Below are 25,452 nucleotides of genomic sequence, written 5' to 3' on the forward strand. Positions count from 1 at the left end.
TGGCGGAGGAGCTGGAGCAGCCCCAGCCCCAGCCTGCAGCTTCCCAGCAGGTGGCGGGGGTGGGGAAGAGGCTGGAGCCCCAAGCCCTGTGCTGGGCTGAACCCCCATGCCAGGTTGGAGCCCATATCCCCACACCTCTAGAGGGGCTGAAACCCTGAGCCACACACCCGGCAGAATTCCAGAGCCCCCAGCCCTAACCCTATATTTGAAAATATAGAAAACCCAAAAATATTTAAATTAATGGTATTCTAATATTGTTTAACAGTGCGATTCAAACTAAGATTAATTGCAATTAATTTTTTAATCACTTGACAGCCCTATTATTATTAATAATAATCTTATCAAAGAATGAAATCAGGTTTGTTTGTCAAGACCTATATTCTAATATATATTTACCCACAAAAGCTGGGTATCTAATATTCAGTGAAGTCTTGCTTTTTCTCTTTAATGACCGGTTCCCATGGATAGATTCAGTTATATTCCTTAAGCATCCTATCCTAGGCTCACTTGTGGTTTCTGCTATAATAAATAAGACATTTGGAGCTATGAAGGTGTCTTCCCTCCCTATGTATGGAGTGTAGTTGTAGCTGAGTCGGTCCCTTGATATTAGAGGGATGAAGTGGGTGAGGTAATATCTGTTATTCAACCAAGTGGCTTTAAAGCTTGTCTCTCTCACCAACAGAAGTTGGTCCAATAGAAGACATTATCTTAATCCAGTGGTTTTCAAACTTTTTTTTTTGTCGACCCATTTGAAGAAAATTGTTGATGCCCGTGATCCAACGGAGCTGGGGATGAAGGGTTTGGGGTGCAGGGGGTGAGAGCTGCAGGGTGGGGCTGGGAATGAGGGGTTCAGGGTGTGAGAGGGGCTCTGAGGTGTGGGAGGGGGTCAGGGCTCTGGGCTGGAGGTGCAGACTCTGGGGTGGGGCTGGGGATGAAGGGTTTGGGTGCAGGAGGGGGGCTCTGAGTTTGGGGGGAGCTCAGGGCAGGGGATTGGGGAGAAGGGTTGGGGTGCGGGTTTATCTTGGATGGCTCCCAGTGAGTGGCACATCGGGGATGCTAAGGCAAGCTTCCTGCCTGTCCTGGCACCGCGGGCTGCGCTGCTCCCCGGAAGCAGCCATCAGCAAGTCCGGTTCCTAGGTAGAGGCACACAAGTGGCTCTCGTCCACAGGCACTGCCTGCCCCAGCTCCCATTGGCCGGTTCCCGGCCAGTGGGAGTGTGGAGCTGGTGCTTGGGGTGGGGGCAGCATGCGGAGCCCTGTGGCTGCCCTGCATAGGAGCCGGACCTGCTGCTGGCTGCTTCTGGGGTGCAACGCAATGTCAGAACAGGTAGGGACGAGCCTGCCTTAGCCAGGCAGCACCGCTGACGGGACTTTTAACGGTCCAGTCAGCGGTGCTGACCACAGCCGCCGTGACCCAGTGCCTTACATTCCACGACCCAGTACTGGGTCGTGACCCGCAGTTTGAAAACCTCTGCCTTAATCCCGATGAACAGGCATTCTAAGTGACTGGATCTGTTTTTGATGAAAGGTTATTCCTTGGCTGCTCTAGTTTTAAAAGGTTCTAATTATTGGGTAGTTATGGCCAGATATAACCTTTCACTTAAAACTAGTACATTCCTGAGGACAAAAAAAGGAGTTTCTGGAATTTTTCGGGGAAGACCAGAGGGCATCCAAACATTACCTTAGGGCTTCCTTTGATATTTTAGTCACAATGGCCTTGGATACATCTGTATCCCTTAAGAGATGTTCCTGGATCAGGAGTTGTAGTCTTACCGTCAAGGCCCAGGCTAAAACTGTGAATTTGTCTGACTCAGACCTAAGGGTCTATGCCTTCAGAAGACAAGTTTTGGGAAAAAATGAAATCCACAAAGTCCCTGCCCAGGTCTCTGAGCTCAAAACAATTTATTTCCATACAAAATCTTATAGACTATCCAGGGGTCAGATATTACAGTCTTCCTTTGGAATTGGCCATCAGTCCAGCAAAAGTCAAGATAATTTTGGAAGCACTTCTTTTCTTATCAGAAGAAACAAAGGTCTCTTAAATTTTGCTTGCAGAGTGCTGTTTAACTCTTTAAACCTATCTCTGCTTTTTAAATGAAATCTGCTAAAGCAGATGGTCCTCCTTAACCTGGCTATAATACTGTCTTTCTCTTCATGTAGTTCTGATAAAAAAAAGGCTTTAGAACCAGGTTCAACCACATCAAAGTGTAACAGTGGCTGTAAAACTCAGTTGTTTTAACTGTGTCAATAGGGCTTCTGTCTACACTGTACCATTTCCTCAAATTGTTATAGAAGTTAATTTCAGAAGCACTTGTCAAACTGGCTGCTAAGAATTAAAAAGTGGTTTCCCAGGGCAGTCAAGGTTTTGGACACCTGTAGTGCACTTGGCAGAAAAAGCAAAATGCAGTAATACATCTCCAAATATGTTCCTCCAGAATGCCACAGCTTCTATAAAAAAGTTGTAAATATTTGAGCTGAGACCTCATTAGCTGCAAACTGCAGCAGAGAAGATACACAGTTGTATTTTAGGAAGTTTGCTGCAAACCTTTTCTTATAAAGAGCTATTGTATACAAATATTGATTTTGGGACTTAATGAATAATGTTTTCAGCCATAACAAGATGACTAATACTTCTGGGTTGAGGTAGGGTGCTTTATTTTTAAGCACCCCCTCATTACTACCTTTCCAGCTTCCCAGAAAATACTTTAATTGATCTCTTCCTTATTATTTTCTTCTATATATTTCTGATTTTTTACCAGTTTTTGAATTCAAATGGGGTTATCCAGAAAAGCTCCAGTCTACTGCCAAGGATCTTTGTTTTTCCACTCGATCCATCCAGTCTTTTATTCTAATATATGAAGGGGTATGATCAGACCAAGTTATAAATCCCAGATTAGCTTTTTTGACCAAATTAGCCAAGGTGCAAGAACTAAAATCATATCAATCCTGGCATAAGATCCATGAGTAGCAGAATAGTAGTTCCGGATGTCCACATTCATCTGACGGACATCCTCCAGATCCTCATTTTCTACGACAAATTTGCTCTTGCTCCTCTTGAATGCCCTCTGTGTACATTCGATTGATCCAAAGTGGAATTAAGCACTTCATTAAAATCTCCCCCAGAAAAATATCCCCTTCCGTGAAACTTCCTAAATCCATAAAAAATTGATCAGAAAAAAAAGCTTGATCTTGGTTGGGAACGCATACCTTGGCTAAGATGAGAAGGGCCCCTTAATTAAAATTAGGCTTGTCAGAATTCAATTTGTATTTGTTTTAATTTTGACAGATACTGATGGTTATTTTTAAGCATTTTTTCTGATTTTTATCTAATTACATTTTTACAACTTTGCAAAATTATGGATTTTAGGGTTTTTTTTAGATTTTTACTGACTTACATTTTCACAGTTACGGAAAATTATTCAGGGGGTATGAGACCATGTGGGAGTCAGACAATTATTTAATGACAGTAGATGTTGAGATTCAAAATGTTAAAGCTTTATAACCATTAAAACACAAATTATCAACATATGAAAAGTAAATATCCTTAAACCAAACTCTAATAAATTCTCAAGCAGCATTTTTCTTACTTTGCCTATCTGTATATTTTGATTATTCTTGATGGAAATATTTTTCCCTTGGTTTGTGTGGGTAAAATGAAATTGATGTTTACCAACATTGTACCAATAAAAATCTAATCCTTCCAAGCCTAATTAAAATATATCTGTCCTCCATATCTATGAGTTGTGCTGAAACAATAAAAGGGAAGTGTTTAGTAAAGAGAATTGCCACTGCTCTTCTATTAATTTCCCTGTAGAGACATACAATAGCTGTGTCCAAGAAGTATTTGGGTGTTTATCATCATATTTCTTCAAGTGTGTTTCCTATAAATAGACTTTACTAGGAAAATCCTTTTTTTCAGTGAGCAAAATACCTCTTTTCTTTTTGTTAGATTGTTCATCCCCTTCACATTAACAGTCATGAGATTAATAAACTCACTCATGAGTACCACATCTTCTGTTACCAAGTTTATTACTCTTTGTTAAAGGCAGTGAGACCCTCCAGCTAGATGCCAGGTCTCCGTTACATTTACTCCTCTTCTTTAAATAAGACATTTTAGATATAGTACCCATCATATACACAATAATTTTAACGCTACCACATATATTGTTTTTCCTTTCTTTAACACCTATATTGTTGTGCCCTGACCCTAAGTCTGATTTACTGTAAATTTTAAAATTCTGTGCCCAACATTTTATGTTAATATACTCTTTTATATTAAAACATGTAACAATATTTATCATCTGTTTCTGATTTCTTGTTTCCCTTCCTGTGCACTGCTCCATTGTCACTATGTCCCCTCTAACTGTGGAAGCCTGAGCTCATCTTACTTCCTTCATGGACATGTTAGTACCCTGTTGTGTTGGGGAGGTGTCTTTTTATATATTCTTAAGAACCAAGCTTTATCTAATCTTATTAAACATCTTTATAACATAGGGCATTATGAGATTATTATACCATCTCTGAGTTCATATATTCTTAAAATTTTCCACCATAGGTGACCCTTCTCCAGTTTATATAAATTTTGGAATGTTTATGACAACTCTAAAATCAAACTTGCTTCACTTGAGGAGATCTGGGTCTCCTAATTTGTTACTAATTTTTTTCATAATATAAATCACAAATTCAATTAACTATAATATTTACCCAGTAAGTATACTGTATCCATGTAGAGTAAAATATCCTCCAAGCTACACAGCCCAGTTCCCATCTTATAATACCCCTTTATCATTATAAACTCATGGATATAATATCCATTATCTATTATAATGTTGTAGCCCATATACTAATCTTATTCTTTTGGATCAGGACTGTTTCTTCTATTCTCATGATTGTCCTGTTGTCTTAATGATGCATCTTTTTGAGGTGTTCTGGCTCTCTCTGATCTCACTGCTTCCCAGTGATTTCTTGGTGACCTGTAGGACTGATGCCCTTGATCCCATTCAGATTGTTCTTGAGCTGATTTGCGTATTCTCATGTTCAGAAGTACCTGTTTCCCTTCATTTGGATCTGAGATAGACATATATCTTTCCTTCCATTGAAAGGACAGTCTAACCTCTATTTGTATCTTATATTATTCTTTCTAAGAATTGTGGTGATGTTCTCTTTGCTTTTTAAGGGATGAGGTTTCCAGCTCTGGGAAAATTTGTATGGGGTGGGTAAGAACCATCATTATTAATGGTTCAGCTCTCTCTTCATTGCCCTCAGTATTTTACCCTTGTCTTGATAGTAGTGTAGATAAATTATCACACTTCTTGGTCAGGAGCCAGCTGAGGCCCTGGGGAAAAGGGATCTGTCAGCCTGTTCAGTATGAATGGAATCTTTATTTCCCAGTTTTAGTATCTCATGGACAATATCATCCAGTACATTCAGCAGAGTTCTCCCTTCAGTTTCCTTTGTAATATCTTTAATCCTTATGTTATTCATGTGGTCTCTATTTTCCATATATTCCAGCTGTAATTCTATTTCTTTTTCTCCTTTTTCAATTATTTGTATTCTTTCATCTAGATTAATCATGCTGTCCGATGGCTCATTTTATCCTGTTTCCACATGTGATATTTTCCACATGTGATAATTAATCTCATTAATTTAATTTTTTTATCTTTAATGTAAGCCTGGAACCAGGGGGGATGGGCTGGATGGAACTCATTCTTCATCATCTTATTCATCTTTTCGATTTTTAACAGTAGATCTTTCAGGCCAGTCTTAGTGACTTGTGATTCTCCATCCACTAGTTTGTTTGCTGGAGGGGAAGTCACTCTCTTTCATGGCCATGGGTCAAGGTTCCTTCCCCACTCTGAACTCTAGGGTACAGATGTGGGGACCTGCATGAAAACCTCCTAAGCTTACTTTTACCAGCTTAGGTTAAAACTTCCCCGAGGTACAAACTATTTTACCCTTTGCCCTTGGACTTTCGCTGCCACCACTAAACGTTTAACCGGTTACTGGGAAAGAGTTGTTTGGAAACGTCTCTCCCCCCAAAATCCTCCCAACCCTTGCATCGCACTTCCTGGGGAAGGTTTGGTAAAAATCCTCACCAGTTTGCATAGAAGACCACAGTCCCAAACCCTTGGATCTTAAGAACAATGAAAAAGCATTCAGTTTCTGAAAAGAAGAATTTTAATAGAAGTAAAAAGAATCACCTCTGTAAAATCAGGATAGTAAATACCTTACAGGGTAATTAGATTCAAAACATAGAGAATCTCTCTAGGCAAAACCTTAAGTTACAAAAAAGACACAAAGACCGGAATATCCATTTCTTTCAGCACAGCTTATTTCCTCAGCCATTTAAAGAAATCATAATCTAAGGCATCTCTAGCTAGATTACTTACTGAATTCTAATACTCCATTCCTGTTCTGTCGCCGGCAAAAACATCACACAGACAGACCGAGACCCTTTGTTTCTCCCTCCCCCCAGCTTTTGAAAGTATCTTGTCTCCTCATTGGTCATTTTGGTCAGGTGCCAGCGAGGCTATCTTAGCTTCTTAACCCTTTACAGGTGAAAGGGTTTTTCCTCTGGCCAGGAGGAATTTTAAAGGTGTTTACCCTTCCCTTTATATTTATGACACCATGTCTTTGGGTTTTTTGGGGGGCAGGGAGGGAAGATGACTGATCTTTGAATTGGAAGATTTCTTTCCTTTCCCGAACATCCAGATCTTCTTGTCGTTCCTTTTTTTCTTGTTGAGTCCTTCTCAGGATGGCTGCTGCCACACCTGCCCTTTGTTTGTCTGACCTTTCCAAATGGCTGCTGCCATACTTACTCCCCCCAGCCACAATAGTACAATTTTAATAATTTTTTTAACTTCATTGCATTCACCCACCCTCTCTTTGCAGGATAATGAGGGTCCAGTTCAGCATCTCTAAGCTTGCAGAGTCATTTTTAATATGTTCTGCAGGCTGGTGGTACTGGATTCTGTTGCTGGACATTCTCCCGCTGAAGCTGCTCTCTGGGGCTGGGATCTGCAAGTTCTCTTCAGTCTTCTCTTTTTCTTTTCAAAGCTGGCTTCATGGGTTCATATTTATTTCACAGATCTGTGGATTCAGACTGGCTGCCTCTTTTTATCTTCTTAAATTGCTTTCATTTATTCCCCCTTTGTTGCAGAGAGCTGGATTAAACTTTGCTGGTTTAACCATGCCCTAGAAAGGGGTACTTTTCAATGGTTATGTAAGTGCTGGTGGATCACTGTGGATATTTCACTGACAATGTTGGTCAGGAAGATGTATGATGCTCACATCTTTAGGAATACAAGACTTTTTGAATGGATGGAAACAGGAACTTTCCCCTCAGATTGGCACATTCATATGTGTTTGATTACAATGCTAATAGTGATTCTTGGGGACCCAGCCTACCTTTCTGCTTCCCTGGCTCGTGAAGCTATACACAGGCCAACTGGACAGAAGCAAGGAAAAATTTAACTACCACCTAAGCAGGTGCAGGATAATTGGTGAATGTGCATTTGGTAAATTGAAAGGACACTGGAAATGTCTTGTGACTAGGCTAGCTCTCATTGAGACAAATATTCTTATTGTTATTTCTGCATATTGCATTTGACTATTTTACATAATATTTGTGAAGCAAAGGAGGAAATGTTGCCTGTAGAGTGGAAGGGGTAAGTGGAAAGACTGCTGACTTTGAACAGCCAGACACATGGGCAGTCACATGAGGACTTTGAGATGCTGTATGGCTGAGGAAGGCTTTGAGAGTGAACTTCGAATAGTGTGCCATAGCATGAAAGTGTGCTGCTGTGTGCTATTTTGTGTAGTTTTATGAAAAACTTTACTTGGCTTCTATATGAATTGTACGTGTACTGTTAAAACCCAGGATGGGAGAGATGCTTCTTTTGGGGATCAAAAATGATGTTTTCTAAGAGAAAGTAAATAAATATTATTTTCACAAAATGCAACTTTATTGAACAGTAATCAACAATTGAAATATTTAAAAAAAATTTACAAAGTGCACAGTGCAGAATGTTCCTGTATGAATCACAGGTCATATAATTTTTCTTGTTTTCTGCTGGGGTTGAGTGGAAGGGTTTCTGTGTAGGCTGTGGTGGGGCCTTGCCTGGGTTGTGTGTTTATGGCACATGGCCAGGGAACATAGAATTGTCTATACATTGCAATGGCTTTAGGGTGTCAATCTTTGGGCATTTTACTTCATAATGATTTTCAGTATCTGAGTTTGTTTGAGGCACTGCATTATGTTTGGTGTGCTTCTCAATGCGTGTCTCATTTCTTTGGCCTTTCCTCGAGCATGCTCTTTCTCCAATCCATTGTCTCTTGCGAGCTGGCCTCAGAACTCCTGAGAAGATCTGAAAATGCCTCCCCTGTCCATTCTTCTTTTTCCTGATTATGGTCAGTCAGAATGGATGGAGGGGTGCCTGAAAATGGTACCCTGGCTTAGGCCACTGCGAAACATCAAGTGAGAAAGCTATTGTTATATTTAGAGGCTTACTGGGCAGAAAAAGAAAAGTCAGAAACTCCCTAAAAAGTTCCCATAAAGATATTCATAAAAGCATGAACTGTGTCTGACTTGCTTCAGGGATGCTTGGTTTAGGAAGTTCAGCAGCTCACATCATGGTGAGTATATGGGGCACTGTTCAAAGCCTGTAGCATGTGGGTTGGGGAGTGGACTTTCAGGTGTTCTGGTAATAAGAGTAGGCATAGTGCAGTAAATATTGCAGAACTTATAGTCATAAAATGTTGGTCTGGAAAAGGTCATCTAGTTCTTCCCCTGTACTGAGGCAGGAATAAATATACCTAGAACATTCCTCTCTACTAAGGGAGCTGATGTTTGTGGCAGAAGGGAGTTTTGTTTCACTGGAGGCAGAACTGGCACTGGGTTCACTGCTGTTTTAGTGTGAATGCCTTTTTAAAAGTTTGTTAAAGGCACCTAGAGTAACACATGGGCACATTTTTGCATATTTTACTAGACATGTAAATCAAGAAAGACAGAAATTAGTTGTTATTGGCTAACTTGTTTCTTTTTTTCCCCTCAGGGAAAGACCATGTCTGTAGATTCATTGGCTGTGGAAGGAATGACAGATTTAACTATGTGGTCATGCAGCTGCAGGTGAGTTGAACTAAATAGATTTTAGGGATTTATTTTTTCCCCAAGCATGTATATAGCAAAAAATAACTGTGAAATTTTAGAGCATGGTGGATAGTAGAAAACAGGCCATTGTTATGGTGGGGTGATGAGCCAAAGTAAACTGAATATTTCATATTGTTACCATCATCTGCCAGAAAGAAAGAGAAATCTCATAGGTCTTCAGAACAGACTGATTATTTTAGTGAGAGAGGTGTGATGTTTTCTGAGATAGTTTACATCCTTCTGAAAACTTTATTTGAAATTGGAAGATAGCTTAAGATGTGCAGAACTGCTTCTGGGATAGATTAGTTTTTTCAATATATGTTTTTGATCACTTCTCTAATGAAAATACATTGATAAGAAACTTCCTGTGTAGGTTAAGACTCAATCCAGAGGATCAGAAGACCTATTCTGACTGATTGTATATGTCAGTTATATTAGATGTATCATGCACCTGTGCCAGAGAATTTTCCCTAGCAGTACCCATAGGGGTGGCCATGCCTGTGCCCTGAGCTCCTTGTGCTTCAAACCAAGGGTGCAGAGCGTGGATCTGCCCTACCCACCTCTCTCTTCCGTCTTACCATCGGTGGTTAGAGCGTGCTGCCAGTTGTTCCTTTGTGAACGTGGTGTAAGTGTTTTGCTTCTGAATGGTACTCATTTTGGGGCTTTCTTTTCCTTTTCCTTTTCTCTCTCAACTCAGAGCTCTGCCCGATATCGGGGGAGCCTATGCTTAGGTTCCTTGGGTTTAGACTTTGTTCAGGGTGTTGCAAACTGACTGCGACCCTCGCTCTTGCTGCCTCGAGTTTTTTGGTGAGGGTCACATCAAGGACATGTGTCCAGTTTGCCAGGACTTCAAGAGCAGAATCAAGAAGTTAAGAGAAAAATGCCTCAAGTATATCCTTACTGAGGCCTCCGTTTTGCTGGCATTGGTACTGCCTTGATCAGATAGAAGGAGTTCCTCCCCATCCAGGAGCACTCCCCTGCCTTACCGGAAGGCAGGGAATGGAGGAGATCTCCTTCACCAGGACATTCCTTGAAGAGGCATAAGTGCTCAGAGCCCTCTCAGCATCTGAAGTCAAAGAAAGGAACAGTTTAAATGGTGTCAAAAGTCTTCAGTGCGGGATTCTTTAGCTGCAGATGTGACCCACTCCAGCACTGAAGATAGAGTGGACCCTCCAGCTTGCTGCCCTTGGTATTTCTTTCTAGTGGCTCGATCAGTGCAGAACCATTGATTCCAGTTCCCCAGCTGGGACCTTGAAGGCTGGGTATTTCTTCAGAGCAGGTGCAGGAAGAGGGTTGATCATCACTGAGCAAACGCTTATTTCAGTACTGACCACCCTGGAGGCCTGTGTGGCTGAGCCTTTCGGTACTGCCCTTTCCAGTTATTCAGACCAGTAGTGTCTTGCCAGCGCTATCGTACAGTGTACACATGTTGCTTCCCATGCTGGTGTCCAGTACCGTATCCTTTTACTGTGAAGCTGGCTCTGAGACCATCAGCAACCACTCCACCTCAGTGCATAGACAGGAAGCCACTGAGTTTGTCACTGGTACTGCAGTCTAGTCAAAGATATTGGACCTGATTTCTGATGATGATGTTTGGTACTCTGCCTCCCTGGCTGGTAGAGTACTCATATTCCTCCTCGGACTCTGAAGTGGGCTCCAACATCTCCCACAACAGGGAATCCAGGATGTTCTTCAGTCATTGTTACCCTCTCATATGAGTTGTCCTGACAAGAGCAGACCAATGCATTTGAGGGCCTGGTTTAGGCATGATTGTCCTCCAGTACTGCACAAGCCCTACCATTGCCCCTACTAGGTACAATGGTGGATGCCTCCAGAGTCTAGATAATCATCCCAGCTGCACTACAGAAATCAGTTCTTGAGAAGGTGAGCCTCTCCACCCAATATCGACAGACTGAAGGAAGTCGGTACAGAGCAGCTGCTACATTACAAAAGTATATCCCTTAACAATGAAGTCTCCCCACGTGGTATCAGTGGGCCTCTTGATCCTGGTTCTGACCATCACTGATGAGGTGAGGATCAGAATGGCCTGTTGTTGGCTTTAGACAGGCCTTCTACATCTGCAGTTCTTGACCAGCGCCAGGAAGGTTGTAGCCTGCCTCCTTTGAATACATCCTCCACCTCCTCTCTGGAAGAAGCACTGGTACTGGAACTCTCTTCCTCAGTACCAGATGATTTAAAGGCCTATGAAGAGCTCCTGAAAAGGATGTCTACATCCTGGGGATACAAATGGAGCTTGTGGAAGAAAATCCACACAAGCTCAAAGACATTTTACACCTGGCTACATCAGGGAAAGTTGGTCTCCCTATAAATGAGAAAGTTATGCTGCCTAATAAAACTTTGTGTCAAACTCTATTATCTCTCATGCCAGTGGCAAAGTACCCAGAACCCAAGTAGCAGGTTCCATCTCAGGGATCTAAGCAGTCTTTTCATATTCCATAGCAGTGGCAGTTGTAAATGAAAAGCACTACCATGGTAGAGTAAAAGTGACTCCTAAGACAAGGACACAAAAAATTTGACCTCTTTGTCAGAAGAATTTGAGAGAGGGGTGGGAGGCTATGCAGTTGAAAGGTCTGCTATACTAGCTTCCTTGGATGCAGCAAGACTCAGCTGCCAGAGTCATGACAATGGTGGTAACCATGCACTGTGTGGCTTGGCTCCAGGATTCCCACTGAAGTCCAGCAGACTATCAAAGACCTCTCCTTTTAGGGCTGTGGATTGTTTTGTTTGAAAAAAGATGATTAACTGCATACATTAAAAAAACTGTAGGGCAGTGTTCAAGTCCCTGGGTCTGTAATCACCAGTCCCCAAAAGACTGAAGTTTTGTTCTCAGCTTCCACCAAGTCAGCAGTACGGTTGGCGTAGACACCTGGATCAGTATAAGTGGACATACAGGCAGGAATGGAGGAGACTTAGATTCATAGATTCATAGATATTTAGGTCAGAAGGGACCATTATGATCATCTAGTCTGACCTCCTGCACAACGCAGGCCACAGAATTTCACCCACCACTCCTACAAAAAAAAACCTCACACCTATATCTGTGCTATTGAAGTCCTCAAATTGTAGTTTAAAGACCTCAAGGAGCAGAGAATCCTCCAGCAAGTGACCCGTGCCCCATGCTACAGAGGAAGGCGAAAAACCTCCAGGGCCTCTTCCAATCTGCCCTGGAGGAAAATTCCTTCCCGACCCCAAATATGGCGATCAGCTAAACCCTGAGCATATGGGCAAGATTCATCAGCCAGATACTACAGAAAATTCTTTCCCAGGTAACTTGGATCTTACCCCATCTAAAACCCATCACAGGCCATTGGGCCTATTTACCATGAATATTTAATTACCAAAACCATGTTATCCCATCATACCATCTCCTCCATAAACTTATCGAGTTTAATCTTAAAGCAAGATAGATCTTTTGCCCCCACTACTTCCCTCGGAAGGCTATTCCAAAACTTCACTCCTCTGATGGTTAGAAACCTTCGTCTAATTTCTAATCTAAATTTCCTAGTGGCCAGTTTATATCCATTTGTTCTTGTGTCCACATTGGTACTGAGTTTAAATAATTCCTCTCCCTCTCTGGTATTTATCCCTCTGATATATTTATAGAGAGCAATCATATCTCCCCTCAGCCTTCTTTTAGTTAGGCTAAACAAGCCAAGCTCCCTGAGTCTCCTTTCATAAGACAATTTTTCCATTCCTCGGATCATCCTAGTAGCCCTTCTCTGTACCTGTTCCAGTTTGAATTCATCCTTCTTAAACATGGGAGACCAGAACTGCACACAGTACTCCAGGTGAGGTCTCACCAGTGCCTTATATAACGGTACTTCCCCATCATCCAGGCAGCCACACCTCTCTAAACAGCCCATTTGAATCTTCTGTTAAGGACAGCATACTGACAATATTAGATCTTGCAAGCTGTCTTCCTCCCTTTCGGAGCCGGTTGTCATATTTCTTAAGTGCATGGCAATCCATCATCTCCAAGAAGTAGGTGCTACAGCACAGTGGAATCGGGATATACCCTCCAATTCCTGTCCTCTCCCTCCTTTCCCACCTACCTTCCCTGTCCCTTTTCAGGAAACTATCTAACAAATCCAGTTCTGAGACGAGAGGAGCAGACTCTATGTTCTTTGGAAGCCACAGAAGAAGTACTCCCTCAGTATCAGGGAAGAGGATTGTACTCACGATACTTCCCAATACCCAAAGCAAAAGAAGGCCCAGGCACATTCTAAACCTTCAAAACCTAAACAGATACATCAAAAAGTTGTGATTCCACATGGTCTCCCTCACAATTATTATCCCTTGTTAGATCTGGGAGATTTGTCTGCTGCCTTTCATTTGAAGAATGCATGTTCCCACATCTATATGACCATTCACCATGTCCACAGGAAATTTCTAAGGTTTGTAGTAGGAGGGGACCACTTTCAATTTACACTTCTACCCTTCGGCATTTCATCTGCTCTGAGAGTTTTCACTACGTTCATGGCTATGGTGGCTCTGCTGCTGGCATATCCAGGAATATCGTTACCGGATGACTGGCTGCTGTGAGGAGTTCCTGTCAGCAGGTATAGGAAAGTATTCGTCAGACATTCCACCAGTTTTCATGCCTAGGCCTGGTAATCATAGACTTTAAGGTCAGAAGGGACCATTATGATCATCTAGTCTGACCTCCTGCACAACGCATGCCACAGAATCTCACCCATCCACTCCTGTAACAAACCCCTAACCTATGTCTGAGTTACTGAAGTCCTTTAATCGTGGTTTAAAGACCTCAATCTTGATCTCCTTTAGTAGGTAACTGGCCAGCAGCAATCACCGGATACCTCCTGCTCTGCGGAATTAACTCTAGTACCCCTCCAAAGGATAGAATTCATCAGAGCAGTCCTAGATTCAATTCTAGCCAGGACCTCTCTGCTGCTTTCAAGATTTCTAGCCACATGAGAACATCTGCCTATCCCTGAAGAGCCATCTTCATACATCAGTAAGGCTCCTGGGGCATATGGCAGCATGCACGTATGTGATCCCACATGCCAGGCTGGATCTCAGGGGGTTACAAACATACCACCCTCAGGTACATCACCTGGACAGTCTAATATGTATCCCTGGCAAAATCTTACCCTCGTTGGGTTGGTGGAGGAGCCAAGACAAGGTTTGCAGGAGAGTTCCTTTGTCCCTGTCTCTTTCTTCCATAACTGGTAACGGGCACTTCAGACATGGAGTGATGAGTGCATCTGGGAGCCATGCAGGTTCAAGGCTTGTGGTCCACTCCAAAGACAAGGCCTATCCATAAACATTCTCAAGCTAACAGCAATCTCCAGAGTGTATCGCCAGTTCTTACCACATATATGTGGCAAAACTGTCTAAGCAAGTGCTAACAACACCACAGTGGTGTTCTACATCAATAAGCAGGAGGCCTCCAGATCAAACAACCTGTGCCAGGAGGCAGTCAGGCTGCAGAACTTCTGTATACAAAATTACTTGATACTTGTAGCGTCACACCTGCCGGGGGTTCAGAATGGTGTAGTGGACAAACTAAGGAGGTCCTTCACCTTCGATCGTATGTGGTCCCTCACCAGGTCTATTCTAAGAACAGTGTCTCAAGTAGAGGGGGGAGAGACTGTTTTCGCTAATCCAGTAACTACTAGGTTCTTAAAAGTTCTAAATAGACTGTTCCCACATATTAGGGACCTTGTCCCAGAGTGGGATTGAATTTAGTGTTATCTGCCCTCATGGGTTCCCCTTTTGAACTGTAAGCCCCTTGCTCATGGTGGCATCTTTCAATTAAGGTGGCCTTTTTAGTAGCCATCATGTCTGCAAGGAGAATAGGAGAAGCTGCATGGCCTAGTAATGGATCCTCTATATACTGTTTTCTTCAAGGATGAGGTACAATTTAGGCCACATGGAAAGTTTATTTCCAAACTAGCGTTTGACTTTCATCTCAATCAGTATATGTATTTACCAGTTTTCTTTCCAAAGCCACAGGGTCATAGGGACAAACAAAAGCTCCACCTGCTGGATGTTCAAACAACTTTTGTGGCTTTTTATTTAGAAAGAACAAAGCCCTTTTGGTTCTCTTTCCAATTATATTTATTGTCTTTGCAGAATGAATGAGGGGCCATCCTGCAACAGTGCAGTGGCAGTCCAAATGGATCACTAGCTCTGTTGTCATGTGTTACAATGCCAAGGGTGTTAGTCCTCAAGAAAAGTTGTCTACACATTCAGTCAGAGCTCACTCAGCACCCACAGTGTTTGAGTAACATCCCATTGTGGACATTTGCAGAACAGCAATGCAGTCCAATCCACAACTTAGCTAGACATTGAGTGATTACTACTGCGCCAAGGGAAGATGCTAATGTAGGAAAGCAGTTTTGTAGTTCCTCTTCCAGTAAGACTCCTAGCCCCATCTCCATTGGAAATTGGGAGTCACCTAGTGTAATATACGTATGCAGTCACTCAAAGAAGAAAGAACCGTTACTCACCTTTTTCATAACTGTTATTCTTTGAGATGTGTTGCATATATCCATTACATGTCCCTCCCTCCTTCCCCAATGCATCAGTTGTTCATCTAAGAATCTGGTGTGAAGGAACTGAAGAGCAGGCAAGGTGGCTCCTCCCTTTATGCCTTCTTGCTTGGGCCATGAGCCCAGAGCACAGGTGTGGCCACCCCTTGGGGTACCATTTGGGAAAACTCTTCCGCACTGGTGCATGAGATGCACACGCACCTAATGTAATGGACATATGCATTTCATCTCAAAGAACAACAGTTACGAAAGGGTGACTAACCTTTCTTTCCTGTAGAAAGGGATTGAAATGGGGATTAACACTCAAAGCTTATGCTCAGATAAATTGGTTAGTCTCTAAGGTGCCACAAGTACTCGTTTTCTTTTTGCGAATACAGACTAACACGGATGCTACTCAAAATCATGGGACTTTAGGGAAAAATGTCTTGACATTAAAAAGGACCTGAAAAAGCAGTAGGTTCTGATGCACATTGCTAGTCATCCAGCCACTTGGATATTCAAAAAGAAAGGAGCATAAAGATTTCTGTGAAAACTTATGTTATGTTTTTATTCTCTGTGGCTGCCAGACACTCAGAAGGTAACAGATATAAGACTCTATCATAACTAGAGCTGGTTTGCTGACAATTAAAAAAATCTCTTTTGTTTCAGGTTGAATTGAAAACAAAATTTTTAGCGAATTGAAAAGTTAAACTTTGAGATGAGTTGAAACAAAATGCGTTTTGTTCTGACTCTATTTTATCATTTCTATTTCAGTGAATTTGAAAAAGCTAAGGAAAACTAGTTTCACAAAATGGCAGGGAAAGGAGGTGTTCCACTTTCCTCATGACTGTTCACCCAGTGGTTAGGGCACTCACCTGAGATGTGAAAGGGCCATGTTCAATTCCACCCTCTCTCTGAAATGGAGAAGGGATTTGAACTTGGGTCTCCCACATTCCCTTAGCTATGTGGCTATGGAATATTCCGATGTGGGTCCTTCTCAATTTTTCCTGTTGAAGCTGTTCCAAAATTTATAAATAATTAAATAATCATTGGGGGATGGACTTGAACTTGTGTCTCCCATATCCTATGTGAGTGCCCTAACTACTAGACTATAGGGTCATTCTCACCTTCTTTCCCCTGGCCTCAAGACTATACATTTGAATTCATAGTGGCAAATTCATAGACTCACTCCAGAACATCACATAGCTCAGTGGGTAGTGCACTCCCCTGAAACGTGGGAGAGACACGTTCAAATCTGTACTTCACATCAGGAAGAGAGAGGAACTGAACTTGCATTTCCCACATGCCAGGTGAGTGCCTTAACAACTGGGCTAAAAGATATAAGGAGACCACCTCCTCATTCTCTACCTCCAGCCGCTTTTGAATCTAGTCCTCCTTTGATTTTGTCAAAATGTCCAAAATCTAAAATGGAAAATGTTGAGTTGGGTCAAAATGAAATGTTTTGTTTTGACATTTCCAAAACATTTTGATTTTTTGGTTTGGTCAAAATTATTCTGTGAACTCAGTGCAAATTTACGAATGGTTTTAGGTAGACTGAAACTACAATTTCTCCCCAAAAACGTTGTCCAGCTCTAATCATAACTGATAAATATGTCAAAATCACTTTTCTGCTAGATCCAAGTTGGTGTGATTCAGGTTATCTGGAATCAGAAACAGTGAGTCACATTTTCAAAAACAGCTTCTAAATTTAATGTCTGAAATATTTGGAGAATTTTGCATATAAATTTAGAACACCTTCTCCATCACTGAATTTTTAAATCAAGATTGGATGCTTTTCTAAAAGATATGCTCTAGAATTATTTTGGGGAAGTTCTGTGGCATGTGTTATACAGGAGCTCAGATTGCATGATCATAATGGTCCCTTCTGGACTTGGAAATTATTCATCTATGAGATGTGGTGTCCTTGAAGAGTACAATGGGTGAGGGGCGAGTCCTTGGATGCGTTTCTTAGGACTTCCGTTGTGAACAGTTTAAGAAAAGCATCCAGTGTTGTAGCTGTGTTGGTCTGAGGATATTAGAGAAACAATATGGGTGAGGTAGTATCTTTTATTAGACAAATTTCTGTTGGTGAGAGAGGTGTAAGCTGGAAAACTTGTCTCTCTCACCATCAGAAGTTGGTCCAATATAAGATATTACCTCACTCACCATGTCTCAGTTCAAGATAAGTAAAGAATTTGTTAACATTATCTGTGAATACTGTTTTTGGGACTGCTCCCAAAAATGTTCTTATGTTTTAATTAGGGTCGGAATTTGGCAGATCTGCGTCGGAGCCAGTCTCGAGGGACCTTCACCATCAGTACCACCCTGCGCCTGGGAAAGCAGATTCTTGAGTCCATTGAGAGCATTCACTCTGTGGGATTCCTGCACAGAGACATTAAACCAGTAAATTCCTTCTTAAGCCAAAACCAGAAATCAATATGTGGACCTTAGTTGACAGCATTAAGAAGAAAGGGCAGTGTATTAGATGTTAACTTGAAAAAGTCAGTAGGAGCAGAGAATTAGATGTGAATCTTTCAAGATGGATGTGCAAAATTTATTTAATTTATGCTAGATTGCAACTGGTATAAATGGCGGTCGTCTTCCAAGTGATCTTCAATTAGCATTTTCATCTATCGGCTACAGAGATGGTATATAGCAGTAACTCCCACCACAGAATAAAATATGATTAGTGACTTTTTTGGACTATAGAAGCAAACTCTTAATGTAAGAAATCAAAGGGAGTAAAATTTAACCATAGGAAATATTTGTAAGAGTTTTAATAGTAATTTCATAATATTAAATCAGTGTAATTTAAGTTGTGGTATGGAATCTAATGTATGAATAACAGAGATACAAACCATCTCTGCATATGGAAGAAAACTGTTATGTGCAGGTGGCAGCCTGATATGCTAGGTTATCAAAGTCTGAGCTTTGGATAAAACCCACTAAAAACAGAAAGCTTTTGGTTGCTTTAGTAAAGTGTAGGTACAGAAATTTTATTTGGGAAAAACAACATACAGTACATAATTCTGAAGGAATTCCTCAGCAGTTATTATGGTGTTCTGGTAATTGATTATTAAGTAATATTATGCTTGTTTTTGTTTGGAAGCCTTATTCACCAACAAAGACACTAAATTTTCAATTTCAAAAAGAATGCACAAATTTAAATAAAATATATTGAACAAGCAGGATATTTAGGACATGGTCGGATTTAATAGGGAAGACTAACTCCTGAAGGTCCCAATGCCTTTAAAATTAAATATTTGCCTGATTATGTTAATGAAAGTATTATTTTAAATACCATGTAAAAGTGTTCCAACCACAAAAAAAGATAGCTACAGTACTGCCCTTACATCACTTGCAAACTGGCAGTTGACTAATATAAAGTGATAAATAATAAGCTATACTTTACTTAAATAAGTTAATAGTTTATTATAGGTTGTATAGTATGGTTATAGCTTATAGGTTATTTTAATTTACAAAGTGTTTTCATTTGTTTTTTTCTCAGTTACCTCTATTGAACTGTAGATTTTGCATTAACCATTATGAATATTCTTTGGTGGAGTTTTTTTAGACAGCACTCTAGTCTTGTTTATCTCTGACCATCTGTCCATTTATTACTCCTATGGTTTGTTATTAAATTCCTCTAAATTACAAAGTATATGTTTTCTTTAGAGAAGTATAAAAACTAGAGATGTCTATAAAGCTGTCATATTGCCTATATTTTAAGGTGAACAGCAAGTGTTTTTTTTAACAATGAACTAAATTAAGGTTAAATAGCAGGCATTTAGTATTGAATTCCAGCATATAATCATTTTAAACTTGCCTTTTTTCTTTGTAAAATTATAACCAGAGGACTGTATTATCCTTGCTATTTAGCGCATTCCATATATTTTCTAAATGTGGCCAGGAATGAGCTCTTTACGGTTCCTTCTAAAGCTTCTATGTCTCTTCTGTTCTCCACTGCTGAAGAAAATACTATTATCCTTCTCCCTGTCACACAGATTCACAACCCCTAAGTTATCTTTAACTCCTCCTTCTCCTCCCCACACATGAAAAGGGTCACTAAATAGTGTTCTTGCTTCCTCGACAACATACAGAAAATCCAACTCTTCCTCTCTTGTCTGAAAGTCAAAACACTTGTCCATACCCTGGCCACTTCTGTTTTAAGTAATGCATTCTTCTTCTCTTTGGAGTCCCTGATAACCACATCACTGACAAATTTTGTCAAAATGTAACAGGTTCTCTTGCTCTGAACACATCTCTCCTCTATTTGAAACCTTTGGCTTGTTGCCCTTTGCTCACCTGATCCTTCCTTTCAAGGTCCTGCATGACTAAGATTCAGTCTATATTATCAAATCTAATTTCTTATTGTGTCCATCCTTTCCCCTTTCACAACTGTCAGTGATGTCAATTCCACTGCCCTCTTTTATTCCCTTCTTGCACTCCCACGTTTGTGTCTCTCCCATGCATAAGAGATAACATGGGAAAAAACCTCCAACTTCACCAGGCTCTTACATTCCACCTAATGACCCACTTGTTCCATAAAGCCTATGAACACTTTGCCACAATAAGCCCCATTCCCACTGCTACCTTACTGACAGGAAGGGATGGGATATTTAAAAAAAAATACAAAAAATTCCTGTGTCCCTCTTCTTTTGGTATTGCACTATGGCTTGTCTTTTCTGTTAATGTCAAAAATTGTAAGCTTCTTCATGCAGGGACTTTCTTCACATTTGTGCATTGTAGAGCAGTGAATGCATTGTTAACCTTTAATAAATAACAATAAATAGAGCTATCTTTTGAATGTATAGCGTGATAACCAATAAGAATTGCCCAATAAATTGTAGAGTGTTGTTTGATCATGCACTTAGTGAGAACCTGAATTATTTTTCTTTCATCTGTTTGTTAGCATCACACACTATACTTTTCTGCTGTGAAGTAGGTCTTATTTTTGGTATTTTATTTTTCTGGTTTCCTCTGAGATTATCACTGCATTTGTTACATGCATGCTATATATTGCTGTACACTAAAAATGTCATCAGATTCCACTGTGAACATGTACAATTGAATTCCATACATGCAAAGCTCTTCTATTTTTTGTCACCATTATTTTCATCTTCTGACTTAATGTTATCTGACAAAATACACTGAGTTTCATGCCCTAATTATAATGCCCAGCTAACAGGATGGTGTGAGTTAAGAAATCTTCATTTTTATCCTTCATTCTTGCATTATATTTTTTTTTAAATGGTATGTCACCCAGGACTTCATTTGGGTGGTTCGTGGAGCCAGAGTCAGGAAGGAAATAGGTTGAGACAGAGATAAGTGGAGCATCGAACTTGAAAGGTGTGGAGACTGTGAAGTAGGCTAGAAGCGGAAGGTGATGATATGTGCATGATGGGAGGGCAAGGGATGGATGGAGGCAGCCTGGTAACTGTAGGGAGAAGAGTTTGGATGAAGCCAGTGGAGTTGAGGAAGTGTACAAACCACAGGGAGGTGGAAGATGTTGCTGATGGGGGAAAGTGATTGGGAACTTAAATATTGAGCCAGGACAGGAGCAGGAGCAACAGAGAGAACCACAAATTATATTAGAACTATTCCTTCCTTCTAAGAGAGGTGTTACATAACACAACAGCACATCTGGATGAAAGGGTTAAATCGCTTTCTAGGGATAAGATGGACTTTTGACTTGGAGTATTCTTTACCTACAGGTAAAAGTCCACATTATTTACTGGAGAAAAATGCCCTGAGCTCAGACCTTCAGCATTCCAGAAGCAGTAAGTCCAGTGGTGGTTACAGGCCTGTAGACATGAATGGGAGGGCTTTGAAACTCTCTCTGCATAAAGAGAATACTGCAGAACACACATATTTCTGCTCCTTTTTTATTTTTATTTTTTTCATCTACCCATTGGACCTGAAACTGCTGTATGTTTTTAATATTTTTAGTTTTTTCAAGTTTATTCAGCAGAAATGCTTTTTGTAGGTTTTAGAAAATTGATAGTTAAATTTGTCATTTAGGCTTTGTGTTTGTGTTTTTCCTGACAGAACTTATAGGCCTAAAAACTTGTTTCAAAATGGTTGGCTTTGAAATGGTTAAAAAAAATCAAGTTTTAAGCACGGTAAAAAGTGATGGGCCATATTCTTTGCTTGCTTCTCATGGCAAGCCAGAAACAAATGTCTAGTTCCTTGTAAATGCCTTGATGCCAAGACTTCCAATCTTAACCTCACTTCAAAAGTCTTGATACTCAGGGAATCTATATGTGCACTTGTGGATGAGCAATCTGACAAGGCACAGAAAAAGAGAAGAACAAAGTTATGAAATCTTAGTTATCTTGTCAAATGGATTTTATAAATGTCCATGCCCTCTCTGTACAGCTCTTACAATGGAAGTTTTTGGTACTGTCTTTGACACATCTCAAAGCCAAATTCTGCTGTGGAATTTCTGCTAGCATCCAAGTCTGATTTATCAAGACTATCCAAGTAATCTTCCTTGACCGTAGTATTCCTTATCTATTTTTTCCTCTGATCTCAATGGCAATCCTTTCTCGGTGCAGTCCTTTGGTGTACAAAAATAATGACAGTCTAAATTCACCATCGGGAAATGTATATGTTCCCAATTGTCCCTGTTTGTATCTGTCCTGCATGGAGGGAGACAGGTTGTAAGCATATCTCAGCCTTTCTAAGTTGGCCATGGCCCATGTGGATCTTCATTATAACATCTGTGGACTGTGGTTCCTTCTGTTTACAGAACCACTTAAGTTAATTCACATTAAAGAGTCTTTTCTGAAACACTGAATGGAGGGTATTCTTCTAAATTAATGTCACGCTTTTGTTCATTTCCAGAGTGATAGTATCTCAGATTCTCTGTCTAGATTTGAGTTGGAAGGTGAACTTGACAAGTTCTGCCATTCCTGAACAGCAAATTTTTGTTTCATCTGTTCATCTCCGATGGATGATGTAAAATCTTACAAGTGACAATTTGTCAGCTCTCAGATGCTTTAAATGATCCTCTTTCTTCATTCAGAAGAAGGCTTGCAACCAGTTAACAACTTTATATCTGACATAGACTAGAAGGCAGGTCTCCTATCGTTTTAAACTCTGTCGATATGTTACAGACTCACTTGGCAACAGTCCAATCTATGATTAAAATGCTTCCCTGTGCAGGTCTTTAATGTTCTTTTATTGACTCTTCCAAATTCTTTGGAAGTGAGACCAGGAAATGATAAATTTGGAATTCTAAGGACTTTCCACCTTGCTGCCCCTAATAAACAATATAGAATATTAGACTGCTTAATAGCTAAAAGGACACTTTTTTCCTTTGGCTTTTTTCACGAATGGCAAATTACTAGGTCTGGTAATTAGTTATGCCACCAGAACATTTGCCAGTGAATTATGACAACTTAGGCAGCTAACTTATAAGAGTCAGAATTGTCTAATGACTCTATTATACTAACTTTCTCTGATCCATCTATAAACTTGTGCTCTGCCTCTGGCATTATTTGTTGTGGCTTGTTTCTCTTTCCAGAGATACAGGAGTTCAGTCTCTTTCTTTTAGAACTTCATCTGCTTTGCTCCAAGATGGATGATATCTTGGCCAAAGTTATAAAGACCAGGGCTACTGTTGGATTCATTGGTTTCATCCAAACTGGGTACGTGAAGTACCAGGCAGTAGAGAATAAGAAATCAACAATAGCTTTTCCACAGTCATCAGTGCCAAATTTCCAATATGGTGAATTCTCCCACTTGTACAGGGGTTTTACTTAGTGCACAGACTCTTGCTTCAGCTCTTTGGCCTAGCCCTGTTTTTCCCACTGATAATTTTTAAAGCTTGTTGAACAAATCTAGGTCACATGGTTAAAACAAAAGTGATAGGCAGACTGTTATATTAGAAATGTTGCTGACAGCAGAGGAGCTGAACCAGTGCAGTATTGAGAAATTTTAGGAAAAAAGGCTATGTAGACAAAACCCAAGAATTAGGATCTGTGGAGGCAGATGATGAACAAGAAAATGAAAATGAACTCTAACTGAAGTTTTCAGAATGTATTGCCTCCACAAATCCACACTCTCTCCCTCCAACCCATTTTTCTTTGAAGATTTTTTCTAGGCAGCCAGAAAAGAGGAAGGAGTATTCTGCATCCCTCTCTTGGCAAATACAGTGCCAGTATAATGTGTTTGTTTCTCCAAAGTTAATAGAACATGGGCAGAAGTGAAAATATAGACGGAAGGATAGAATAATGGAAATTGACATACATTAATATGTGTATATTAATGATGTATACTTTTTTGTTTCTTTTTCTAGTCAAACTTTGCTATGGGACGTTTCCCTAGTACGTGTAGGAAGTGTTACATGCTGGATTTTGGCTTGGCACGACAGTTTACAAACTCATGTGGGGATGTCAGACCGGTAAGAATTTTTTTCACAATTATTGTAAATGATTATTAATTTGTTGTGATACTATACCAAAATCTTTCTGGAGACTGAATTGATACAGTATCTAAATTTGGTTCACTCCATTCCAGAACAGAGATGCCATATGATCTAGTGGGAAGTGCAAAGGACAGGAAGCCAGGAAGAATCATGGGTTCTTTCTTTGGCCTAAGACATAGATTTATTGTGTGCCCTCGGGCAGTACTTGAATGTCTTGTATATCAATCAATCTATCCAGCTGGAAAATTAGGCAAAAAGCAGAACCTTGCTGAATAATGGATGTTACATCAAAGCTAAACTTTTCATAGTAAATAAATTACAGAAAATAATATAGAGGAGAAAAACTCAAACAGTACATTGAAAACATACAGTAGTTTGGAGAGGAAAGAATTGGGTAGAATGGTAGAATGAAACAGAATATAGCTAAGTTTAGTTTAATATTGCCATAAGAAATACAGTAATTTTCAAATATGAATTAGGAATTGGGGAATGACTATGAGTTAGAGAGGATCATAGATACAGGGATCTGAATAAGAACATTGCAGTAAGTACAGTAGAGCCTCCCTAATTCACTGTTGATAGGGAGGGAGTCCATTGTGAATTCCTGAAGTTTGCAAATAGGGAAGTAAGTGAACACAATGTACGACGATACATCCTAAAATGTAGTTTATATGTTTAACTAGTTTTTTGTTTTAATGTTTATGGTAATATTGAATAATATAGTAGTCAATATTCTGTAGTATATTTTGTACAGGTAATGAAGTTGAGTAATAGGAACATTCTCAATAGCATTTACAAATCAATCTTGGCTGAGAGGCGGGGCAAAATAGCTATTTTTGTGTGTGCAAATTCTGAGGTGTGTGGATTAGCAAAGTAAATTAGCGAGGTTCTGCTGTACTCTATTCCTTCAGTCATAATGCTGGACATTGCAATGAAAACAAAGAGCAGGGGAGACCAACAGAGTGGCTGCAGCTGTTGGAAAGGTGAGCAAGTGGTTTTTAATTTTCATAAGCTTTTGTCTTTTTCTGTATGTCTGGTGTTTACGGTTGTTTTTCTGACTTGTAAATTTGAAATGAAACAAATTCTTATGATTCTCTGAGTTCAAAAACATACATCCACCAATGGTAGTATTTTCAGGAAAATTAAGAGAAATACTATATTTTCTGTTGCAAGCAGTTCACACAAAATTGTTTCTCTTATGAAAACGCATTTGTTGCCTTCGTTTTTCATTGTAGTGCCCTGCAGTATAACTGAAGTAGTTCTTTAGTGAAATGTAGTCTATTTTCAGGCTTTTCTGATGGTATAATGCACACTGTAATGATGATACAGCATCAGCAAGGAAAATGCATATTAGTTTTT

The 25,452-nt window shown here is 40.2% G+C and overlaps 1 protein-coding gene across 2 annotated transcripts in view; it reads left to right on the forward strand.

Moving 5' to 3' along the window:
- Window positions 1–25,452, forward strand: part of TTBK2 (tau tubulin kinase 2) — a 207,524-nt gene that overhangs the window by 93,461 nt on the left and 88,611 nt on the right. For both annotated transcript variants that reach the window (XM_077818805.1, XM_077818806.1), the window contains 3 exons: window positions 9,053–9,126; window positions 17,925–18,065; window positions 23,965–24,069. In XM_077818805.1, coding sequence (XP_077674931.1) covers window positions 9,053–9,126; window positions 17,925–18,065; window positions 23,965–24,069 — 320 coding nt within the window. The remainder of the gene's footprint in view (window positions 1–9,052; window positions 9,127–17,924; window positions 18,066–23,964; window positions 24,070–25,452) is intronic.

The sequence above is a fragment of the Eretmochelys imbricata genome, chromosome 6 (genome assembly GCF_965152235.1).
Source record: "Eretmochelys imbricata isolate rEreImb1 chromosome 6, rEreImb1.hap1, whole genome shotgun sequence".
NCBI lineage: Eukaryota > Metazoa > Chordata > Testudines > Cheloniidae > Eretmochelys > Eretmochelys imbricata.